At 41.0% G+C, this 19,820-nt stretch overlaps 4 protein-coding genes across 4 annotated transcripts; 2 read left to right on the forward strand and 2 right to left on the reverse strand.

Moving 5' to 3' along the window:
• Window positions 1–43: 43 nt before the first annotated feature.
• rpl36 (ribosomal protein L36) lies at window positions 44–1,737 on the forward strand. The gene is made up of 4 exons (XM_076278664.1): window positions 44–134; window positions 760–854; window positions 1,180–1,314; window positions 1,609–1,737. Exons 2-4 carry the CDS (start codon window positions 762–764, stop codon window positions 1,696–1,698), a joined length of 318 nt encoding a protein of 105 aa, XP_076134779.1. The 5' UTR covers window positions 44–134; window positions 760–761; the 3' UTR covers window positions 1,699–1,737.
• Window positions 1,738–1,859: 122 nt separating this feature from the next.
• lonp1 (lon peptidase 1, mitochondrial) lies at window positions 1,860–9,297 on the reverse strand. Its single transcript, XM_076278661.1, has 18 exons — window positions 8,700–9,297; window positions 8,199–8,287; window positions 7,982–8,101; window positions 7,415–7,685; window positions 7,220–7,281; window positions 6,969–7,098; window positions 6,582–6,665; window positions 6,107–6,327; window positions 5,792–5,930; window positions 5,399–5,577; window positions 5,220–5,307; window positions 4,978–5,100; window positions 4,772–4,888; window positions 4,497–4,637; window positions 4,236–4,401; window positions 3,782–4,002; window positions 3,411–3,575; window positions 1,860–3,089 (listed from the first exon to the last, which is right to left on the reverse strand). The coding sequence occupies exons 1-18, from the start codon at window positions 9,258–9,260 to the stop codon at window positions 2,937–2,939; spliced, it is 3,030 nt and encodes a 1,009-aa protein (XP_076134776.1). The 5' UTR covers window positions 9,261–9,297; the 3' UTR covers window positions 1,860–2,936.
• Window positions 9,298–11,810: 2,513 nt separating this feature from the next.
• larp6b (La ribonucleoprotein 6, translational regulator b) lies at window positions 11,811–13,512 on the forward strand. Its single transcript, XM_076278663.1, has 3 exons — window positions 11,811–11,926; window positions 12,059–12,272; window positions 12,403–13,512. The coding sequence occupies exons 1-3, from the start codon at window positions 11,811–11,813 to the stop codon at window positions 13,510–13,512; spliced, it is 1,440 nt and encodes a 479-aa protein (XP_076134778.1).
• Window positions 13,513–15,915: 2,403 nt separating this feature from the next.
• On the reverse strand, window positions 15,916–18,621 carry vmac (vimentin type intermediate filament associated coiled-coil protein). The gene is made up of 3 exons (XM_076278666.1): window positions 18,529–18,621; window positions 17,900–18,296; window positions 15,916–17,658 (listed from the first exon to the last, which is right to left on the reverse strand). The coding sequence occupies exons 2-3, from the start codon at window positions 18,088–18,090 to the stop codon at window positions 17,304–17,306; spliced, it is 546 nt and encodes a 181-aa protein (XP_076134781.1). The 5' UTR covers window positions 18,091–18,296; window positions 18,529–18,621; the 3' UTR covers window positions 15,916–17,303.
• Window positions 18,622–19,820: the final 1,199 nt, after the last annotated feature.

Genomic DNA, 19,820 nt, shown 5'->3' on the forward strand with positions numbered 1-19,820 from the left:
GCAAAAGCACACGCTGTGATCATCAACAGATGGCGCTGTTAGTATTTCTTGAGACATTTCATCAATTTGAGACTAGAATATCCAGCTTCCGCAGCTAGACGTTCCTTCCGGTTTGGACGCCATTAGAGAAGCAGGTATGAAATCTGGAAATCTTTGTCGTTTATTTGGAATCCAATGTATATCTTTGTCATCTTATATATTTTTTGCACATATCAAGTACCAAAATAATCCGGACCCATATCTAAGCTCGCATATAGAGTATTTCACTGCTAATCGAAAAAAGTAAACACTGAACACCACAAACGCTAAGGGCTTCTTACTTTAGCCCCTTTCCACACGAGAGGAGCGGTCTTGTATTACTTTTGACCACACAATGTACAGATGCTATGTAATGTCTAGCTATTTGGAAATGCGTGGAGAGAATTGTCATGTCCTAAGTGTTGCCAGTCGTTCTACTAATGCCATTGACGTTATATTAGTAATGGCACGACTTGTGAAGGCATGTAGCTTCAGAATGCTTTGTAGTAAAGATGACGGTCCGGAGTAAACTGTCTGCCTCGTTGGAAATACGAGTGCTTGTGAAGCACTGAATATGTGAAAGTGTGGCTTCCATAGCGAGATGTTGAATTGAATGTAGGCTGTCAATGTGAAACGCATCATCACAGACTTGCAAGTGCAACATTACCAATGCAACCTCATTTTAAAGTACATAACCTGCCTGTCGTCAGCCTCTTCGCTAACTACAGCTTATTTTCACAGAGATGGCTATTAGGTATCCCATGGCAGTGGGCCTTAACAAAGGCCACCCGGTGACCAAAAACGTTGCAAAGCCCAAACACAGCCGCAGGAGAGGGGTAAGATTCTGTTTCTGTTCTGACTCTGAATTAGTTAATTTACCATTAGTTAATGGAGCAGTGATGCAAACTTCTCTGAATCACTTGCTGCAAATGGACATTTTTACAGCAGCCATTTCTGACATGAAACTGTGGCAGGCCCAGGTGTTGCTTATGACATCAAGGTTCTGAGTCTACTACCTTAAATTGAGCAGCGACTTCATTAGCACGTTTAGTAACACCTGTGCTTGCACTACTATTTAATGTAAAAATGGCTGCTGTTAAAAATGTCTGTAATGCGTGCCACTGAGATTCTGTCATCTAAAAATTGTTCACTGTTTTTCAGCAACTGACCAAACACGCCAAGTTTGCACGTGATCTTATCCGTGAGGTGTGTGGCTTTGCCCCCTACGAAAGGCGTGCTATGGAGTTGCTGAAGGTGTCCAAGGACAAGCGTGCCCTCAAGTTCATCAAGAAAAGGGTATTTTGTCTTTCTTTCCATCTCTTTTCTCATTTCACCTTGAATACTCTTGTGCTGTAATAGTTTGCAGATTTTAGGATATTCAAACATGGAATATGGGTGTGACTGGTGTATGGAAGTTGAGGCTGGAATTGGTTAAGATATAGTGGTCATCTTGTGCAGTACTATTGTAAATGTTTATTTGAATCATTTTATTTGACCTGTGGATCTTAACTTGATTTGGTAATTTGTGTACAAACAGGGATTGCTAAATACTTAGTATATGTAATGATCTAACTTTGTGCTTGGCTTCAGGTGGGAACTCACATCCGCGCCAAGAGAAAGAGGGAAGAGCTGAGCAACATCCTGGCTGCCATGAGAAAGGCTGCTGCCAAGAAGGAGTAAACTGTAGCCTAATAAATGACAATTTGTATATTGACATCATATTGTTGTTTGTATTCCTTGATTCTTGTGAATGGTGTGTGCAGTGGACAAATTGTTGGTGCACAGGCATTGTCTATAATGTGAAGTTCAGGCCATGCCTGAATGATGCGCTTGTGAGTGTTGGAGCAAGTCCATTTGCTGAAATGAGGACTGAAGTCAAATGCTTAATGTCATATGATGCTCAAATTTGCCATCGATCCCTTTTGTGAAGAATCCATAAAGGGTGTTCATTATTGAGCCAGGACAAGTATTTTGGTTTAGGAGGTTACATCAGTTGGTAATGAAATTGTTTTGGAAATTAAGTCACTTCTCAGGAAGACAACCCCTACTTGGTTTGAGAGTCAGTAAATAGGCAATCCTTGGCCAATTTGTAATGATGACAAACCTCAATTCAGTCTTATAAATGGTTGAATCCATTTAACAATGTAGGGTATTTACTGAAAACAATTCATGGGGTGATGCTTTTCTGGGGAAACTGAAAAGATGTCCTCATGTTTACATATAACTTCCATACAAGTATATATAACTGCTGTCCAAGCTTAAGGACAAAAATGTGAAATGGTTATGAACTAGGAACAAGATGCAAGAAATGCTGGGGAAAACAAACGTCTTGCCTCCAGAACTGATTCTTATTGGTATTTCAACAATAGTAACCATACCTTTTAATCATCAGTATTTGTAGCATTAAATGCAGTGTAAGGACTCTAAATGAAAATTGGGTTAAGGTTTCAGAAAGAATCCAACCCATAGTATTTCTTGACCACTGACAACGGAATCATTTAAGGTTGTTTCCACAGAAGTGAAATTATATTTGAATAACAGACAAACCACCTTTTAAATTAATACTTTAACTCAGAATCAAAATAAAGGCAGAAATCAATAAAAAAAAGGAAGATTGATTTGGTTCCATCATAATACAACATACATATCTTTGTAAATAATAATTAAAAAAAACCTATATGTCAAGGCTGCGTAGCAGCGATATCATGATCCAACTGTCTGGCTAGAGGATCTTAGAATTTGAATAGAATTCAGCTACCAGCCTACTCCCATATTCATGTCCACACAAGTGATCGTGTCCTTGTGGCCCATTTCTCAAACAAACTCATGATGGTGAATTGACCCTCAACTAACTGCAATGATGCACCTCAGGGATTACGTGGCATCTGTTCATTGGATAACAACAGTCACTTCATTCTTCAGTTCTCTCCAGAGAAGGTGACCTTGTAGATTTGCTCATAGTGTTTCACAAAATGCACCTCCAGGCCTTCAGTGATGTATTCTGGTAGATCTGAGAAATCCTTCTTGTTCTCCTCTGGCAGTATCATACAAGTCACACCAGCCCTCTTGGCCTGCAAATTATTATATTTTGGTCAGTGATCCTCATGAAAACAAAGGACCAAGCACAGGGGTATGTTTTCCAAAACCATAGTTGCTGGCCTGTTAGCAACCTAGTTGGTTGGCCATGGGAAATTGCATTGCAACCTAAATTAGCAACTATGGTTTTGGGAAACACACCCCTGAGCAGCAACAGACAAATATCGCCTTATAAGAACAGGTGCTACAGTGCTTTATACTACAGCATAAAAAAAAACCTTCATTAATTAAATATAGTATCACGATGCTTACCAACATTGTGGCTCCTACAACCACTGGGGATCTTTTACACTTACCGCAATGGTCTTCTCCTTGATTCCACCCACAGGGAGGATTTTGCCCGTCAGGGACAGCTCTCCCGTCATGGCCACATTCTGACGTGCTGGGGTGTTGGTGGCCAAGGACAGCAGGGCTGTCACTATGGTGCAACCAGCGCTTGGTCCATCCTTCGGAGTAGCTCCCTACAGAGAGGTTTCCTGATTTAGACTCACTACATAAGACAGCAATAGGTACATACCATCCACAATTGGACAACCAAGCCAAGGATTCACGTTTTTAAAAAGGTGTGATAGCTTTTAATGGCAAATAAATGCTGAAAAGGGTCTGTATGAAGACAGTAACCGTAAACCTCAAGGTTAAAAAGATGTGTGCCTGAAGTGAGGCATACCTCTGGGACGTGAAGGTGTAGGTGAGAGTGGACGAGGAAATCATTTTCAGGCTGCTGCTTCATGAGGAAGGCGCGAGCAAAGGTGTAGGCGATTTTGGCACTCTCCTTCATCACATCACCTAGCTGACCAGTAACCTCAAGGGACCCCTCTTTTGGTCCATCGGTCCCTGAATGGTCCCGAGGTCGTCGCAGAGAGGTTTCAATGAAGAGCGTGGAACCACCTGAATGAGAATGAGACAAGGGTGGAGAGATGAGTTACTAAATAGTGCAATGGGCAACAGAACGAAGTCAAATCTGTTTATTTATTTGCACTTTTCAAGGAAACCGGAGACTGTGCTGAGTATTTTTATTTTGTTCTTTAGTGATTGTTACTGTAATGTCTCCCTTTCTTATTCACAAGTGAATCTATTGGTAAAGACTACATAGTTGTATTGTAGAGGTCATGCTTTCTTACCCATAGCTGTCCAGGCCAATCCCATGATGACACCTGGAGGGGTCACATCATACATTCGGTCCACTGTAAAGATGGGTTTGCCGACATAGTCCTGCAGATTTTCAGATGTGACCTTCACTGAGGTCTCTTCCCCATTCACAATGCGGAACGCAACTTTTCGGAAAACCTTCAAGCAGAGAGAAGGGAATAAATGGGCTTTTTAGTACAATAAACAGTCAGAGAATGTTCTCTTTTACGTAACTGCTACTAAGCTGATATTACCTTCTCCACTTGCTTCTGAAGGTTTCTGACCCCACTTTCTCTACAATACTGCCTTATGAGAACATTCAAAGCCTCAGAGGAGATTTCAGTTTTCTGCTCATCCAGTCCACAAAGGGTTCGCAGCTGAGGTACCAGGTATCTCTGTGTTTCAGTGAGCATAAAGAGATATTATTCTGGACTGTCTTAGACCACAGGAGTAAATCAATAACTTGTCAACAAATTGCCACTGACAGCATGTGTGCTGAGTGCAATATTAAACATATTTCAACCATTACCTCTGCAATGGCTAGTTTCTCCTGGGCTACATATCCAGACACATTGATCATTTCCATACGATCTCTCAGGGGTTCTGGGATGGTGTCAAGCACATTGGCGGTACAAATAAATAGTACCTAAAGAAGGAAGAAATAAGTTGTGATGACAGGAACTGTTCTGAACATATTGGATTACCTTTTCAAGAATCATGGAGCACATGTGATACCTTGGACAAGTCCACAGGCACATCGAGGTAATGGTCAAGAAAGTTTGCATTCTGCTCTGGATCCAAAAGCTCCAGCAGGGCTGATGAAGGGTCACCTTGGTAACCTCGTCCAATTTTGTCAACCTATCAGAATTTTGACAGACAGTGGTGTGTACAACACATTCTTCTACAGCATCCCAATACATTATAACCATAAGCATAACTCTATAACAAGTTTTAACTAGTAACAACAACTAAAATACCTCATCAATTAGCACAAGAGGATTTTCAGTTTTAGTCTTCTTTAAGCACTGGATGATCTTTCCAGGCATAGCTCCAACATACGTCCTCCTGCAATGACAAGGGCATTTATAGGTTATTCAACAGAACAAACTGAAATGTAGTAGGCATTAATTGCTGGTACTAGTGCAGTATAACCCACCTGTGACCTTTAATTTCAGCAACATCAGTCATACCACCCACACTGAAACGGAAATACTCCCGGTTAAGGGCTCTGGCAATGGAGCGAGCAATACTGGTTTTTCCTACACCTGGGGGTCCGTAGAAACACAGGATCTTTCCCTGTGTGCTGCCCCGTAACTGGCTCACTGCAATAAACTCCTGTTTGATAAAATAAGAAATACAATAAGTTCCACATATATAATTTCAAAGTATATACCTATTCATTTTGTATATGTAGCTATCAATAATGAATGAAATTAGACCAACTGCATGAACATAAAGTAATGTTAAGTAGTTATATTGTGTATTATATTGTATACTTTTTTCACCCAAGTCAATTGTTCCAACTGACTTCGTTAATGTAATTTCTCACCAGAATACGTTTTTTCACATCATCCATCCCATAATGATCTTCCTCAAGCACCTCCTTTGCTCGGCCCAGTTCTAGATTTTCTGTGCTATTGGTTCCCCATGGCATGGAAGTCAGCCAATCCAAATAGTTCCGTGTAACACTGCAGAATTACAACAGGACAAAAAGAGAAGACTGGACGAATCAAAACATGTTTAACAAAAAACATCATCTAGCTGAGATAATATCATGTAGAACAACAATTGTTGGCTTCTTTAATCATTTTGCAGAAGAGAATTCAGTAACAGCAAGACTAAAAATGCTTTAGTTAACACTAACTTGAACTCAGAGGAGTGATTATCAAGAAGGCTGAGTTTGTTCAGCTCTTCATTAATGACATCCATAACGTGCTGTGGCACCACTCTTTCCTTCAGTCTCTCCCTGAACTTCTCTTCAATGGCGTCCTTGTCCTCTTTTTCCAGGCCGAGTTCCTTCTTAATGATCTTCAACTGCTCCTGGAGAAGGTACTTCCTGTGTGTTTGCTTGATCTTCTCTTCAACCTACAAAACAAGATATTGTCATTTCAGCTGTACACAAAATATAAACTTTTCCCAACTATTGGGAAATCACTATTAGTTAAAACCACCACTGAGGTTAAATCCACTAACTCCCAACTCTCATGTCTGCAATAGAAAATTAATCAATACTTGCGTAACACTGGTCTTGAATAACATGTTACACACAAACATGAGGATGACTTGACAGCCATGCCAAGGTCAGGGTCAAGGACATAACATGAACATGGGATACTTACCTCCCTTCCTAGGCGTTGCTGTAGCTTGCTGAGCTCATATTCTTTTTTCAATAGGGACAGTGCTTTGTACAGACGTTTGGGGATCTGCACAGTAGATAAAGCGGTGATATTTAGAGAAATATTTCTGTATTTACAACATGTAAATGTAAAAGATCTAGCTCTAAGCACTTCCAGCAGCTGCATATTGATTTCTGAGAAGTTTTAGCAATGAAGCAGTTTTTGCTGTCCAGATACATTGGAAAATGGGACTGGGTTTGGGACTGGAAAATAACTACAGGTTGAATCCGGACCTAGGTCCCCAAGGTCACTTGAACCTGCATGTGGTAGGAATACTACCGCTTGCATCGCAGCTCCCCCACAGACAAACCATTCTGAAGGACCACTCACATTAGTCTCTTCCAGAACATCCTGAAGCTCGTGTGACTCTGCCCCAGTAAGAGCTGCCCCCATATCACTCAGGTAGATGGGATTATCAACCACTCTCTGTCCAGCCTGCATCATCTGTAGCACAGATTCTCTAAAGACCAAGAGATAGAATGTTCTCTTTAATATAGCAGCAATATTGGAAATAATTGTGTTCTTGTATTTTTTTTTTAAATCAAGCCACAACTGGTGCATATGAGGATCTTTTTACATACCTGTACAGAGGATTCAAGGCAATGATATCTCTAATAGTCTTGACAATTTCTGCAGTCAGTGCCTAACACAAAACAGAGAGATTCTAATCAGTTTCTTACTTGTAAAAGATAAGAATCAAATATGCTAGTATAAATGTGTGGAATGTGTAGAGTAATGTTATTACTGGTATATGTCATCTGACAAAAGGCCAGTACCTTGACTTCTTCTGTGATCTGAAACTCTTCATGCTGCACATTGTCCACCTCGACCATGAGGATCTCTGAGGAGGTTTTGGGCAGTGGCACAGGCTCCACCGTCAGGTCTGCGTCCTTTACGGTGTCCTCCATGGCTTCAGCTACAGAGCCTTCCTTGCGCACACGTTTGGGTTTACGGCGTGGGGGCTTGGGCTGGCCTCCCTCCCCTTCAGACTCCACAGGAGACGGAGGCTCGTCAGGCTCCACTTCCAGTTGCTTATTAATACGAACTCTAACAAAGGTACACAGTATTTAACACCTGCCATGAGTAGTTTGACTAGAGAAATGCATGGCTAGGGATCAACACATGCATTGTACTCAATGCTACAGGAAGACATTAATACTTGTTTAACTTCAAGCTGTTAAAAACACTGACTTTACTATTATGGACATTTAGACATTTTGTTTGTTTGCTCACATAAAACGTTTGTATGTTGTGTTACTTATGGGTATTGAAATGCACTAACACTAATTGTGTTAACTCAAAAGCTACACAAAACTGCAGTTGCATTATTGTAAAAGAATTACCGTCTGTGGCCCATGACAATCATACGGAGTTTGTCTCCAAGGTCCTGCATCTCATGTATCTGCACAAAAGTGCCAGTGTTGTAGATGGCGTCCAAGTTTTCCACAACATCTACCTCATTGCTAAAGTGAAGAAATGAAATGGTGCTGATGTTAGCATGTGGCCATTTGAGAACAGGTGATAATAGTTATTTTAAGGATCAAAGAGATTATTTATTACCTGTCATCTTTCTTTAGAAAAACACCAGCATAAGGCTGAGCCAACCTCACTTTTCGCCTCAAAAGGTCCATTAAGGCTTTATTCTTCACCTAAGAATTATGAAGTAGTTGCAAAACCACATGTGTTGTAACAATCATTCAACTTCCAAATCCTTTCCATTTTAAAATGACAAATGTCACTACCTGTATGAGGGCTATATCCAGACTGCTGAAACTCGAAAGTTATCTGACAAACTATCTAAACACTGAATACAATTACTGAGTAAGCACAACAAGCTCAACTTTGTGTATTCTTGGAGATTATACATTAAACTCCTTGAAATGTGTGGTCCTCGTGCACCAGATTAACACACTGTGTGGCTGATGTAAGAGGCAGCAAGCGTCCTTTAGCTCCTGCTACAGTAGCTTACACTTATCCCGCTTCATTAAAATGTATGTGGCTATGTGAATAATCTTTTTTTAGACCTGCAAGTGGTTATTTCTGTTTTAAGAGGGGGTTTACCTCAATAATTTTGATGAATCGAGGGAAGACTGGGTTTCTATTAACGGCGATAAGGGGTACATTAGGGAAAACCTCTGGCACCATCATGGTTGTAAGAGCAGTCATTTGCGGGGAACCATAACCTGCCCCACCGTCACCACTTGTCTCATCCCCTCCTGAACCACCGCTTTCGGCTCCATCCTCTCCTGAAAGTCCGCTACCCCGGTTGCCGAAGTATCTCCTCTGCTGACAGCCAAAAATGGCTCTACCATGTTCAGTAATTTCGGTGGTAGAGCCAAACACACTTGCAATTCGTCTCCATTTGTTTAGATCACCATAGCGTATCGCTCCTGTCATTGATGAGCTGATGTTACCAAAGGAGCCATTGCATAAGGATGATTTCCACGTGAAATTTGAGGAAGAATAACAGCGATTTGTGACCTTGCTTGACGTTATGACTATATCTCCTCCATTGCTACTCCTCAGGACCTGTCCTGTTGTACTTAGGCAATTTTTAAAAAGAGTATTCCCACTTCTGTAGGACTGTTTCAACGCTCCAAACATCCTCATGTAGGTGGCCATGTTTGCTCTGGATTTTTCTAGAGGGACCAGAGATCATGTGAACAGGGAGATTTCCATCTTCCGCTGAAAAAGCGTAACAGCAATCAGGACCGGAACTTTAGCATCAGAGGCTAGTTTTTGTGGAATCGTATGGGGAAGTGGCTAAAGTAACACGAATAAACACATATTTTGCGAAAACAAACAGGTCCTTTTTAATTAGACCTTGATTATTATGATCTTTAACATCTTTCTCAAAATATGACGACAGTTACTAAGGTCTTAAACGAAAAACTGATAGTTTATGAGACAAGTGACTGTTCTTCTCCATGTAAGTGAATTTGATTTGATTGGTTCAGAGTGATACATGTGACCCAAGCTAAAGCCAGTTAGTCGTTATGGAAAACTGCAAAGATTGCTATCTCCAGAGACGGTTGTTGTAAAGAATCTTTGCTATCTTGCGTCATCAAATCTCCTCCCACTGTTTTTACGTGCACATGACCAGGCCTAAATGTTAACATTTGACTGTCCTACAGTTTATTCACACAGAATTGATAGCGGATTTTTGTTTGTTTGTTTTATGTATGTTTTCTTTTGTATGTTTGATTTTGAGGCTGAATAGGGAAGTAAATACTCCATTAGCCTATAGATATTTTATTTTTCTTTGCTAAATACCACATCCACGCAAAAGTGGTTCTAGGCCATTTGTCCTGCTTTTATAATTGTTTTGAATAATTATATTGATACAATAAAACACTCTAGACGGTGGCTATAAGGCTATAAAACTGTGGTAGGCCTGTCTTGTGACCTCAAAGGATGTTTTGCCTGCCGGCCTGGCTGTAGGCTACCTGTACCTGCACCCCACATTGTGTGTTTGGTGTTAAATGTCTTGTACTTGATTGTAAGAACATGTCTAAGAAAATAAAGTATTCAAAAAAGATAGTTCCTTTAAGATCTCTGATTCCAAATCCGCCAACAAAGAGTAATGTCTATAGAGATTGACTGTAACCTAAATAAAGTGGACAAAGTCTTCCCGGTATCATCTGGGCCTGCTTCTTGGGTTGTGCAAAGATTCCAAAATTGGTCTGGAAAAAGTCTAATTATGCTGGCATATGGCTGAAACACATACGTACAAACCTATGTCATAGACTGATCTTAGTAAGTAAAGTTTTATTTATATAGCGCAAAATATTTTTCAGGCACAAAGCACTTTACATATAGAAATTAGGCCTAAGATACAACAAACAATTTTTAAAAATCCATAAATTAATATTAGACTATACTACTCTTGCTTTTCTGGTTTTGTTAATTTGCACATAATCTGTAAAATTGTAACACTTAATTATTAGTAAATTACTGAAACAAAAGTGATTAGCAAATTTCTCATTTGTATAGGCTATGTTTATTTTTAAGGCTGTCTTAAGGTGTTAAGTAGCCTAAACTTCCTTTTGATTGCTGCATAGATTTTAAGGCTTATGAAGAGATTCACCCCAAAATGAAAAGCGTTCGACGCAGCCATTATGCTATTTACTTCCATATAGCCTATAGTGAAGACAAAACACTTATTGGTCTGGCTCCTTGTTGCACTTTGAACTACACTCTATTAAAACGAATGTGTTGTCCCTATCTGGACACAGATGTGTTAAAAAAACAACGCAAGTTGTGTTATTTTCAACACATATTGTGTATCAAATTAAACAAACTGTGTTGTCCCTATCTGGACACAGAGATGTGTTAAAAATAATGCAAGTTGTGTTGCTTTCAACACATTCGTTTTAAGAGTGTACTCCTTTGATGCATTGCCTCATTGGGTGGTGTGGCTCCTCCAGTGTTGACTGTGGTGTTCTAGATAAAGATAAACAAGATAAACATGCCTGTCTATTTTGACTTCTCAAGGTCACAGGGTAGGCCGAGAGAATGGGAAGATTCTGTTTGATTCAGTTTGTTGCAAACCATCTTTCATGTGCATCATGGTATTTAAAGGAATATTTAAAGGAATTTACATTTGAATTATGCAATATGTATGCAATTAAGGTGTGAAGCAAGTCAACTTCTGATTTGTCCTTAATGAGTCTTGGTTACGGAAAAGTTATTTATTGAAGACTGATATTCAGTCTAAATTGTGACTGGACTCACTTAAAATGGTCGACTATGGGATGCTCACGAATTTTGCAACATGCAATCCAGAGAAGGCGATCATACACCGAAATTAGCCTACCATTTTTCTCAATGCATTTGTAAAACGGAAAGGAATCGTGGTCATTCATCTTTAACATCGTGGCTTTGCAGTCGGCATAGAACACATACATTGTTACATCACCTGCAATAGTTTAGCAATCATGACGTGATGACTGTTCTAATTCGAATTCTAATTAACAAGCCAAACGCACAGGTGCGGTGACAGAGGGAAACCGTCCTAGAGTAGCAGCAGGTAATTTAGGCATTTGTGTTGTTGGCAACATATTGTATACACAGAATATTGAAGAGAGCTCATGTGATAATCATGAAATGTATATTATACATGGAAAGTTAATGATTAGGTTGTTGTTTGTGTGTGCGATTGTTTTCTTTAGCATGTCCTCGCCCACCTACACGGACGTCTTTCAGTGCGAAGATTGTACTTCTGAGCAGTCCCCGGACTCTAAACACCCATTCACTACTGATGACGGATTGAATGATAGTTTGGACGGGTAAATATTAATCAGCCAGACGTTTTTTTTGTTTTTAATCAATCAGACGGAATTGACAAAATGTTTTCAAAAGCCTGTTGGGATGACATTTGTTATATTAGTTAAAAACTTTTTCCATTTGCTTCAAAAAAGGAGCTCTGCAGACTTGACTGATGTGTTTGAGGAGGAGTGCTTGGAGGGGGATGCTTGGAGTCCACCAGTTGCTGAACTGAGGCAGAATATAACTGCTCAGTTGGAGAATTATCTGTCTAATGAAAATCTGGCTGAGGATGCCTTCTTGTTAAAACATGTGCAAAGGAACAAGATGGGCTATGTAAGCCTCAAGTTGCTAACATCCTTCAAAAAGGTATGACTTTTAGAAATGTTGGGTTGAGTATTTGTGTTGTGTTTGAGATAATTGTAGCCATTAGAATAACAAATGCCAATGCAAAAAGACAGCTTGAAATCATTTTTGGTGTATATTATTTGCCCGCTAGATCCGGGAGTTGACACGTGACTGGCGCACAACTCTGGCTGCTGCCCGCACCTCTGAGAAATTGGAGGTAAATGAGGAGGGAACCAAAGTACGAAGGAGAACTCCTGTGCCTGACTGGCTTCTGTGCATCCCCACAAGCAAACTGCTGCTGGCATGGAATTTGCTAGACAGTTCCACCGAAGAAGAGGAGAACGCATCACCTGGCCTGGAGCAGCAGGACCTCATGGAGATAGCCATGCGAATTTTCAACGTCCATGGCACCATCTCCTCCCTCAGGATCCTTCGTCCAGGAAAGGAGTTGCCAGTGGAGCTGAAGAGGTTTGCCAAGAAGCACACCGAGCTAGGCCGTAAGCTCTGCACCGTGGTGGAGTATGAGTATCTGGATGGAGCACGTAGGGCTTACAAGGCCCTGCAATCCGAGGAGCAGCAGCAGCAGCAGGGACGCAAAGGTGTACGAGTTGTGCTTCTGGGCAGCCGTGGCACGCGTAAGCCCACCTCCGTCCAGGACGGCGCTGAGGAATCCTCTGAGGAATGTGTGAAGGACGTCTGTAGCAAAAAGCCAAGCCGCAAGACCAAGCGCTACCCCTACACTCTGGAGGACTCGGTGCTCTACAGCTCCTCAGAGTCTGACTTTGCTCCACCCTCGCCCCGTCCGAACCGGAGGGTCACCCGTCCACAGGCCCTGTACGGCAGTCCACTTGCCATTCCTCGAGTGTCCTCTTGCCGGAGTGACCCCTACAGGGAGCCCCTGTGTAGTCCCATTGGCAGCCCCCTTGTGCCACGCAAGCTGTTTTCCAATAACCATGGCACTTCTCCACTGGCCACACCACAATTTGTCAGCACTCCTAACTCCAACAACAGTTCCTCCTTCAGCAGGATCAAGTGTTCTGGGGATTATTCACAGGATAGTGCTGCTTTTGTGGGAAGCCCGTGGGTGCAGCGGCGAAAAACTGCCGCTCAGGCCTTCTTCCCGGACAAGAGCTGCTCCATGTCACCTGGGCAGCTGAAGAAATCCATCAGCTTTGTGGAAGTGCTGCGTCAGCCAATTGGCCCTGATGGTACCAAAGGTTTCTACAACTGCATTGGAAGAGGGAAGCTACTTCTGCGATAGTAATTTGGATCTGTGCTGTGTAATGCACTGTCTGGAAGGGCAGTTCCCAAGCACTTTTAAACCACAGATCGATCATCAAATTATTTTGTATGTGTGATGTCTTGTCAACTAGAAAAATCACTTTGTGGATGGGGGAAAAAAAAAGTTTTGTATTGAATAAATAAAAACCTTAACTTTGTACTCAACCAGTGGTTATTTGTTATAGTTTCAATTGTCATTGTTTTATCCGAAATGGCTGCTGTGAAAAGCATTTTAATATTAAACATGCAGCCATACAACTTTTTCATTCATTAAACCTTATTTATTCTCGGAAGTCCATTTAGGGTAGGCCTCCTCTTCAGTGATACCAGGATACTTGTAGCCATTAACTCGTGTTCAAACAGCCACACTGCCAGTTTCCTGTACATGGTTTAAACCTGGACCTTTTTTGTTCAGTTGAGATTTTCTTTTGGTGTAGGCCTATAGGATTCATTTATGTACTGCAGGGATATTCAGCTTCATAACCAAATGGGCCAAACAGGAAAACCACTGGGTCTTCATGGGCCATCCAATATATGGTGTTGCTAAAATTTCTCCTGGGGGCATAAGAGACATGTATTCATGAGTATCCAGCTACATTCAATGAGTTCAGTAACACTGGATGTGGTGGACATTCCTTTATTCTAAGATGCATCAATAGGCTCTCAAAACAATTCCAAACAGACATAAGGTGCTTATAGAGCAGGTCCATATAGATTATTTGTCAAATAAAACAGTATCAGGGGATGAATTATAACATTCACACCCAACTTCTGTCATAGCTCATATTTTTAAAAGAAATCAGTGAAACAGTATCCTGACAAACAATAAGCAGCATTTTAATGCCTAAATTAACACTCATTAAAGGCACCCTTAACAGTTTTTTGGCATTACCATAAAGTTTCAAAAATCCTGTTGATGGCACATAACCTAATAACATGACGAACGGCAGTTCTGCCATTGAGCTGCCTTCTAGGCGATTACCGACCTACAAACTTTAGTTTTTGGTAGGAAACCACCCCCCGCCTTCCTCTCTCCAAAATAGAAACGCAAAAAGGCTGCTATGCTACAGGAATTCGGAGATCATACTTTCATAAGTTCATACTTTGTTGCAAAAGACGCATATTTAGTTAGTTTATTACTGCGCTTCTCAACCAAAGGGGGACCCCGAGAGCAAATGTTGTTAAGGGTGCCTTTAACATCCAACTTTTGTCATATTTCATATTTGTAAAATAAACCACAGTGAAACGGTACTGCTGCAAAAGGCGGGAATTCCTGGGTAGGTTATCTGACATCCCAGTGTGAGAGGCACAAACCACTTTTTGCAGCCAAGCACTGTCGTTTTATTTTATTGATTTTTTATCGTAGTCATGGAAGCCAGATTTGAAGGCTGTTTGTGGGCGGGCCGCAGGTAAAATCCAACGGGCCGCTAGTTGAATAGCCCTGATCTGGGAATTGGCCCATAGTGGATTTCTTCAGCTTTGCAAACCACCTTTTCATCTGTACACAAAAGAAACCGTGTCTAATGTGAACTGAATGTTTGGTCTGTGTATAAGTACTGTAGTAAGTATAAGTACAGTGTTTCCCATACATTGACTAATCTGTGGCGGGGCGCCACAAAATAAAAATCGGCCGCCACAGATTCATATTCTATATTTAATTTAATTTAATTTTATTTAAATTTAATATAAGATCAAATCCTTGCATTGCCATTGAGCTGCGCTTTTTACGCACGCAGCCTTTCCTTACCCCGCCCCGCTCGCTCTTGTAGCCCGCTGCCCCTCCTCTGCATATGCATTTAAAGCAACACCAAAGAACTTTCCCTCTGTCGCACGCACGCTATTTGTTTATCCAGCACCGGCTAGGCAAATAACAATGTCCACAGACAAGGTAGAATATGTTGCATGATTTATGAAAGTACGATGCATTGCGACATCAAGTCAAATTTGTAGTTTCTTATGTCTCATTCCATCAACTTACTGATGCGCTACCAGATCTGGCAAACTTACATAGTGCGGTTATAGCCGATAGAGGGCCGCAAAGCGACTGCAGAAGTGCTGTTATATAGTATATATACTTTTTTGATCCCGTGAGGGAAATTTGGTCTCTGCATTTATCCCAATCCGTGAATTAGTGAAACACACACAGCACACAGTGTACACACAGTGAGGTGAAGCACACACTAATCCCGGCGCAGTGAGCTGCCTGCATCAACAGCGGCGCTCGGGGAGCAGTGAGGGGTTAGGTGCCTTGCTCAATGTCATTGTGTCAGCTGTGCCTACTGGTCGGGGTTCGAACCGGCAACCCTCCGGTTGCAAGTCCGAAGCGCTAACCAGTAGGCCACGGCTGCCCCTGTTTATTACATAAATAATCAACAACAGAAAGTCCAGAAAAGGATTTTATTCTACACCTGAACAGCTCAAGGCATGTAACATCTCCATAAACTGTCCATAGGCCTGCTTTACAGAACAGACTTTGCTACTACAAAGTCTTTACCATGAGAATACCAGATATTACATTTGAAATTACATGAATATGTACTTCTGCAAACAGAACACTACACACAGCCTTCAGAAAAGAGATGCAAAAATAGCTTTTTAAGGTACCACTGCTGTTTTAGTAACACTGCCCTTATCATGCGCAGCAATTTAATAGATAAAAAGCAAACATAAAATTTGCATAGAATTTGCTTCACTGAAGCATTCTTCATAAAGGGCAAGACCACATGCAGAAGTTCAAATTGTGACCTATATCCCATTTCTGTAATTAATGGTATAGATGCCAGTAATGGCAAAACAGATAACTGGAAAAAGGAACTTCAAGTTGTGCAGACGGTTTTGTATCAAGGAAACAAAGATTGGATGGGGGAATTAGACATCAGAGGATCAATCAAGGCAATCTGAATTGTGTTCTTAAGTTACAATGCTTTGCAGATGATGGATTTCAAAGCAGATTACAACATACAGTAGAACTTCAAAGACTATCCTAAGTGGCTACCCAATTTTTAAATTTCACACCAAAATCTACATTTCTTCATGTAGATTACATTCTATACTTTGCACAGTTGTTTAAAGTCAACTAATCTTTTCAATTTGAGAAGACTCTTCTCTTGAACGTGATGCATCCATTTAAAGCTGTTATAAATTGAACTGTTTTGGAATACATTGCTTGTTATTTTGCATTCTGATGGTGAACATAAAAATAGATACTATGAGTCACCAAAACTGTCTGAGAAATAAATCTGATATTAAGCTCTTGAATTAGCAACAAAAAAATCAACATGGTCCAACTGTATTAACCAATACAAACAAAACTTTTAGACAGACTGCCACGCCTGCCTGCCCTTGTTACCTATGATGGTCAACAAGGCAGAAGTTTTTCAGGAATGCCAACAGCTTGCTGTATCTTTGATGTCATTGTGTCCTGTTTGAAACAATTTACTAAACAAATAATTCAATTAACCATTACAATATTACATATATATATATTATCTGAATTAAATCTGTATGATTAATTCCTGTCTGTTCCTTCATCCTTTCACTAAAGGTCCATTAGTCTATCTACATTCTTATCTTTGTTTCAAAGGAAGAACCAACACTAGATCTCAAAACACACGCTATGGTTATTAATCCAAAACCTCAGCCAACATTGTAACAATGACTCTGAACATGCCATGCCATCTGACGCATTAGCCTACCCATGGGACACATCATGGAAAGGTCTTCAGGTTCAGCATGCCATGAATAATGTTGAAATCAAGTAATGGATTTTTCTCAAACAGTGGTTCCAAACACCACTCCATCTAGCTCTTGGTCATCCATGTCATCCTCGCTGAGGGAGAAGTCCTTGTGATTGGATACACGGTTGGGACTGCAGCTGGACTCACCATCTGTGAGAGAGGAGTTGATGGCAGTCTCACCCAAGTCAACAACAGGTCCCATTCTCTCAGCTTCTGCCATGTGTGACAGCATCTTGTCCAGCAATGGGCGACTTTTGCAGATGTTATCCAAGAGCTGGCACCGATGCTGTAGCTGCCCAATGAGAGCATCCTTTTCCTTTACTGTATGTTGAAACTTCTGGATGGTTTCCTCAGACTGACAGAGTTTTTCATGGAGGTAGGATATCTCTCTGAATGAGAAAGCAAGATAATTCGGTCAGAATACTCATACACCATACTAGAGAGATTCAGAGAGTAGAGTAAATCTCTCTGAATATCAGAACAGCCAGTAGCCAGAATAGAATGTCTGACAAACAGTTTCCACACTGGCACATCTATCCTAACACTTAATTGCAGTTCTTAAAATTGCATTCTCTCTAAAGCAACGACATAAATATAGACTTAATATGTCATATTTGTACCTTAACTTACCTGTCTTTGGCCTCAGTTATTTCTTGAGTAGCAGCTCTGAGCTGTTCATCTTTCCGGATGAGGCTTTCAGCTTGCTCACGCACGGTTTTCTCAGCTGCTTCGAGTCTCTGCTCCAGCTCAGCAACCCGCCGATGCAATGCAGCTAAATGTGCATTTGCTTCCCTGATTTGTACCGGTGACGGTGAAGACATGTCACAGGAACCGTAGGGCAGAACAACTACACCATAGCAATCTTCATTTACAGCTGAGATATGATGTTAGCCACGTTAGCGTCTCCTACTGCCACGCAGTACGAATTTAAAGCTTGGAAGTATGGCTAGCTGGGGACTTCTTCAGCTAACGTCAACTTTAAGAAAGAGAGACTCACCATCCACAAAACGGCTGGTAATTCCATTCGCTATTGGGACAAAGCAAATTCATTGGAAAAAGTAAATCCAATTATGTTTCTGTTTCTCTGACTCAACGGTTACCTTGCAAGGCATGTAATGTTATCGCTAGCTACGTTAGCTATCCTGGTCTAATGTTAACGTTACTCATTGACATCAAATGCATAACAGTAACTCCGTTGCCTTCCTAAGATACGAGTCTCCATGTCTGGAAGCGATTTTTCTGAAACAAATCATTCAAACCTTTAGTTTAATTGCCCTGCTTCCAATAGCTTTCTGCAGATAATCATTGACTTAAAGTTCCTTCGCAACAAGCTTGGAACCTGTGGATATCCCCGCGTTCCGGAAGCAATAAACACTCTCCATACGTCAAAACCAAAGATACTGGAAGAGAGGTCAAAATACCTTAAAGAAAAACCATGGAAGCGAAGAATGACAGGCCGGACCTATTGTGTTTGCAAAATGTGACCGAGTGATAACACAAGCAACACAAGACTAGTCACAAAGAAAGTGCAACAACAAATTCACTTCAGAGAGATAATATGGCATGACATCAAATGACAACAATTGAACAATAAATGTGCAGTCATAAAACAGAACACAGAAAACAAATAGTGTTGAGATGCGGTTTTGAACGGGAGGACAGGCCTGGGGGGTATTCCAAACCTGGGTAAGATAGATAGATAGATAGATAGATAGATAGATACTTTATTGATCCCCAAGTGGAAATTCAAGGTCTCAGTAGCATATAGACATCACACACAACATGCATTTACAGCAGAAAAAGTATAAGTATATAAAAATATAAAAAAAACACCACTGAACAATAAAGACAGTAGAAGGTAAAAAAAAAACCTAAATAAAACTAAATCAAATATCCACATAGTGTGCGTATGGATGATTAAGTATGAGGCGCTTGCAGTGACAGGGCAGGGACTGAGCCTGTGATTCTGTTTGCATGGTAAGGTGCTCTATGAGAGTGAGTGTCATGGTGCAAATAAGTAAGTCCAACAGTGCAAGCATAAAGTCTAGAGACCAGCATAAAATAAATATGGACATATAAGAGAATAATGTAGACAAAGTAATAGAAAAACTATATCAGCGCAATAGTAATAGGGTTACAGCCATTGGTCAAGTATTAAGTATTAAGTACAGCCACAGTCCAGGCTGTGGGAGGGAGGGAGGGGTTATGCATATGTGCTAATATAGCCTGTAAACAGTGTAGCAGTAAAAACAGTAGCCTAGACCAGTCAGTACACAAACATGGAGAAGGTAGAGAGTAGTATAGTAGCCTAGTATATATACTCTTTTGATCCCGTGAGGGAAATTTGGTCTCTGCATTTATCCCAATCCGTGAATTAGTGAAACACACTCAGCACACAGTGAACACACAGTGAGGTGAAGCACACACTAATCCCAGTGCAGTGAGCTGCCTGCAACAACAGCGGCGTTAGGGGAGCAATGAGGGGTTAGGTGCCTTGCTCAAGGGCACTTCAGCCATGCCTAGTGGTCGGGATTCAAACCGGCAACCCTCC

This window comes from Alosa pseudoharengus, unplaced genomic scaffold, assembly GCF_046254945.1.
Source record: "Alosa pseudoharengus isolate Yale_2024_CS ecotype anadromous, Long Island Sound unplaced genomic scaffold, YU_APseudo_1.1 YU_APseudo_1.1_scf_11, whole genome shotgun sequence".
NCBI classification, from domain to species: Eukaryota; Metazoa; Chordata; class Actinopteri; order Clupeiformes; family Clupeidae; genus Alosa; species Alosa pseudoharengus.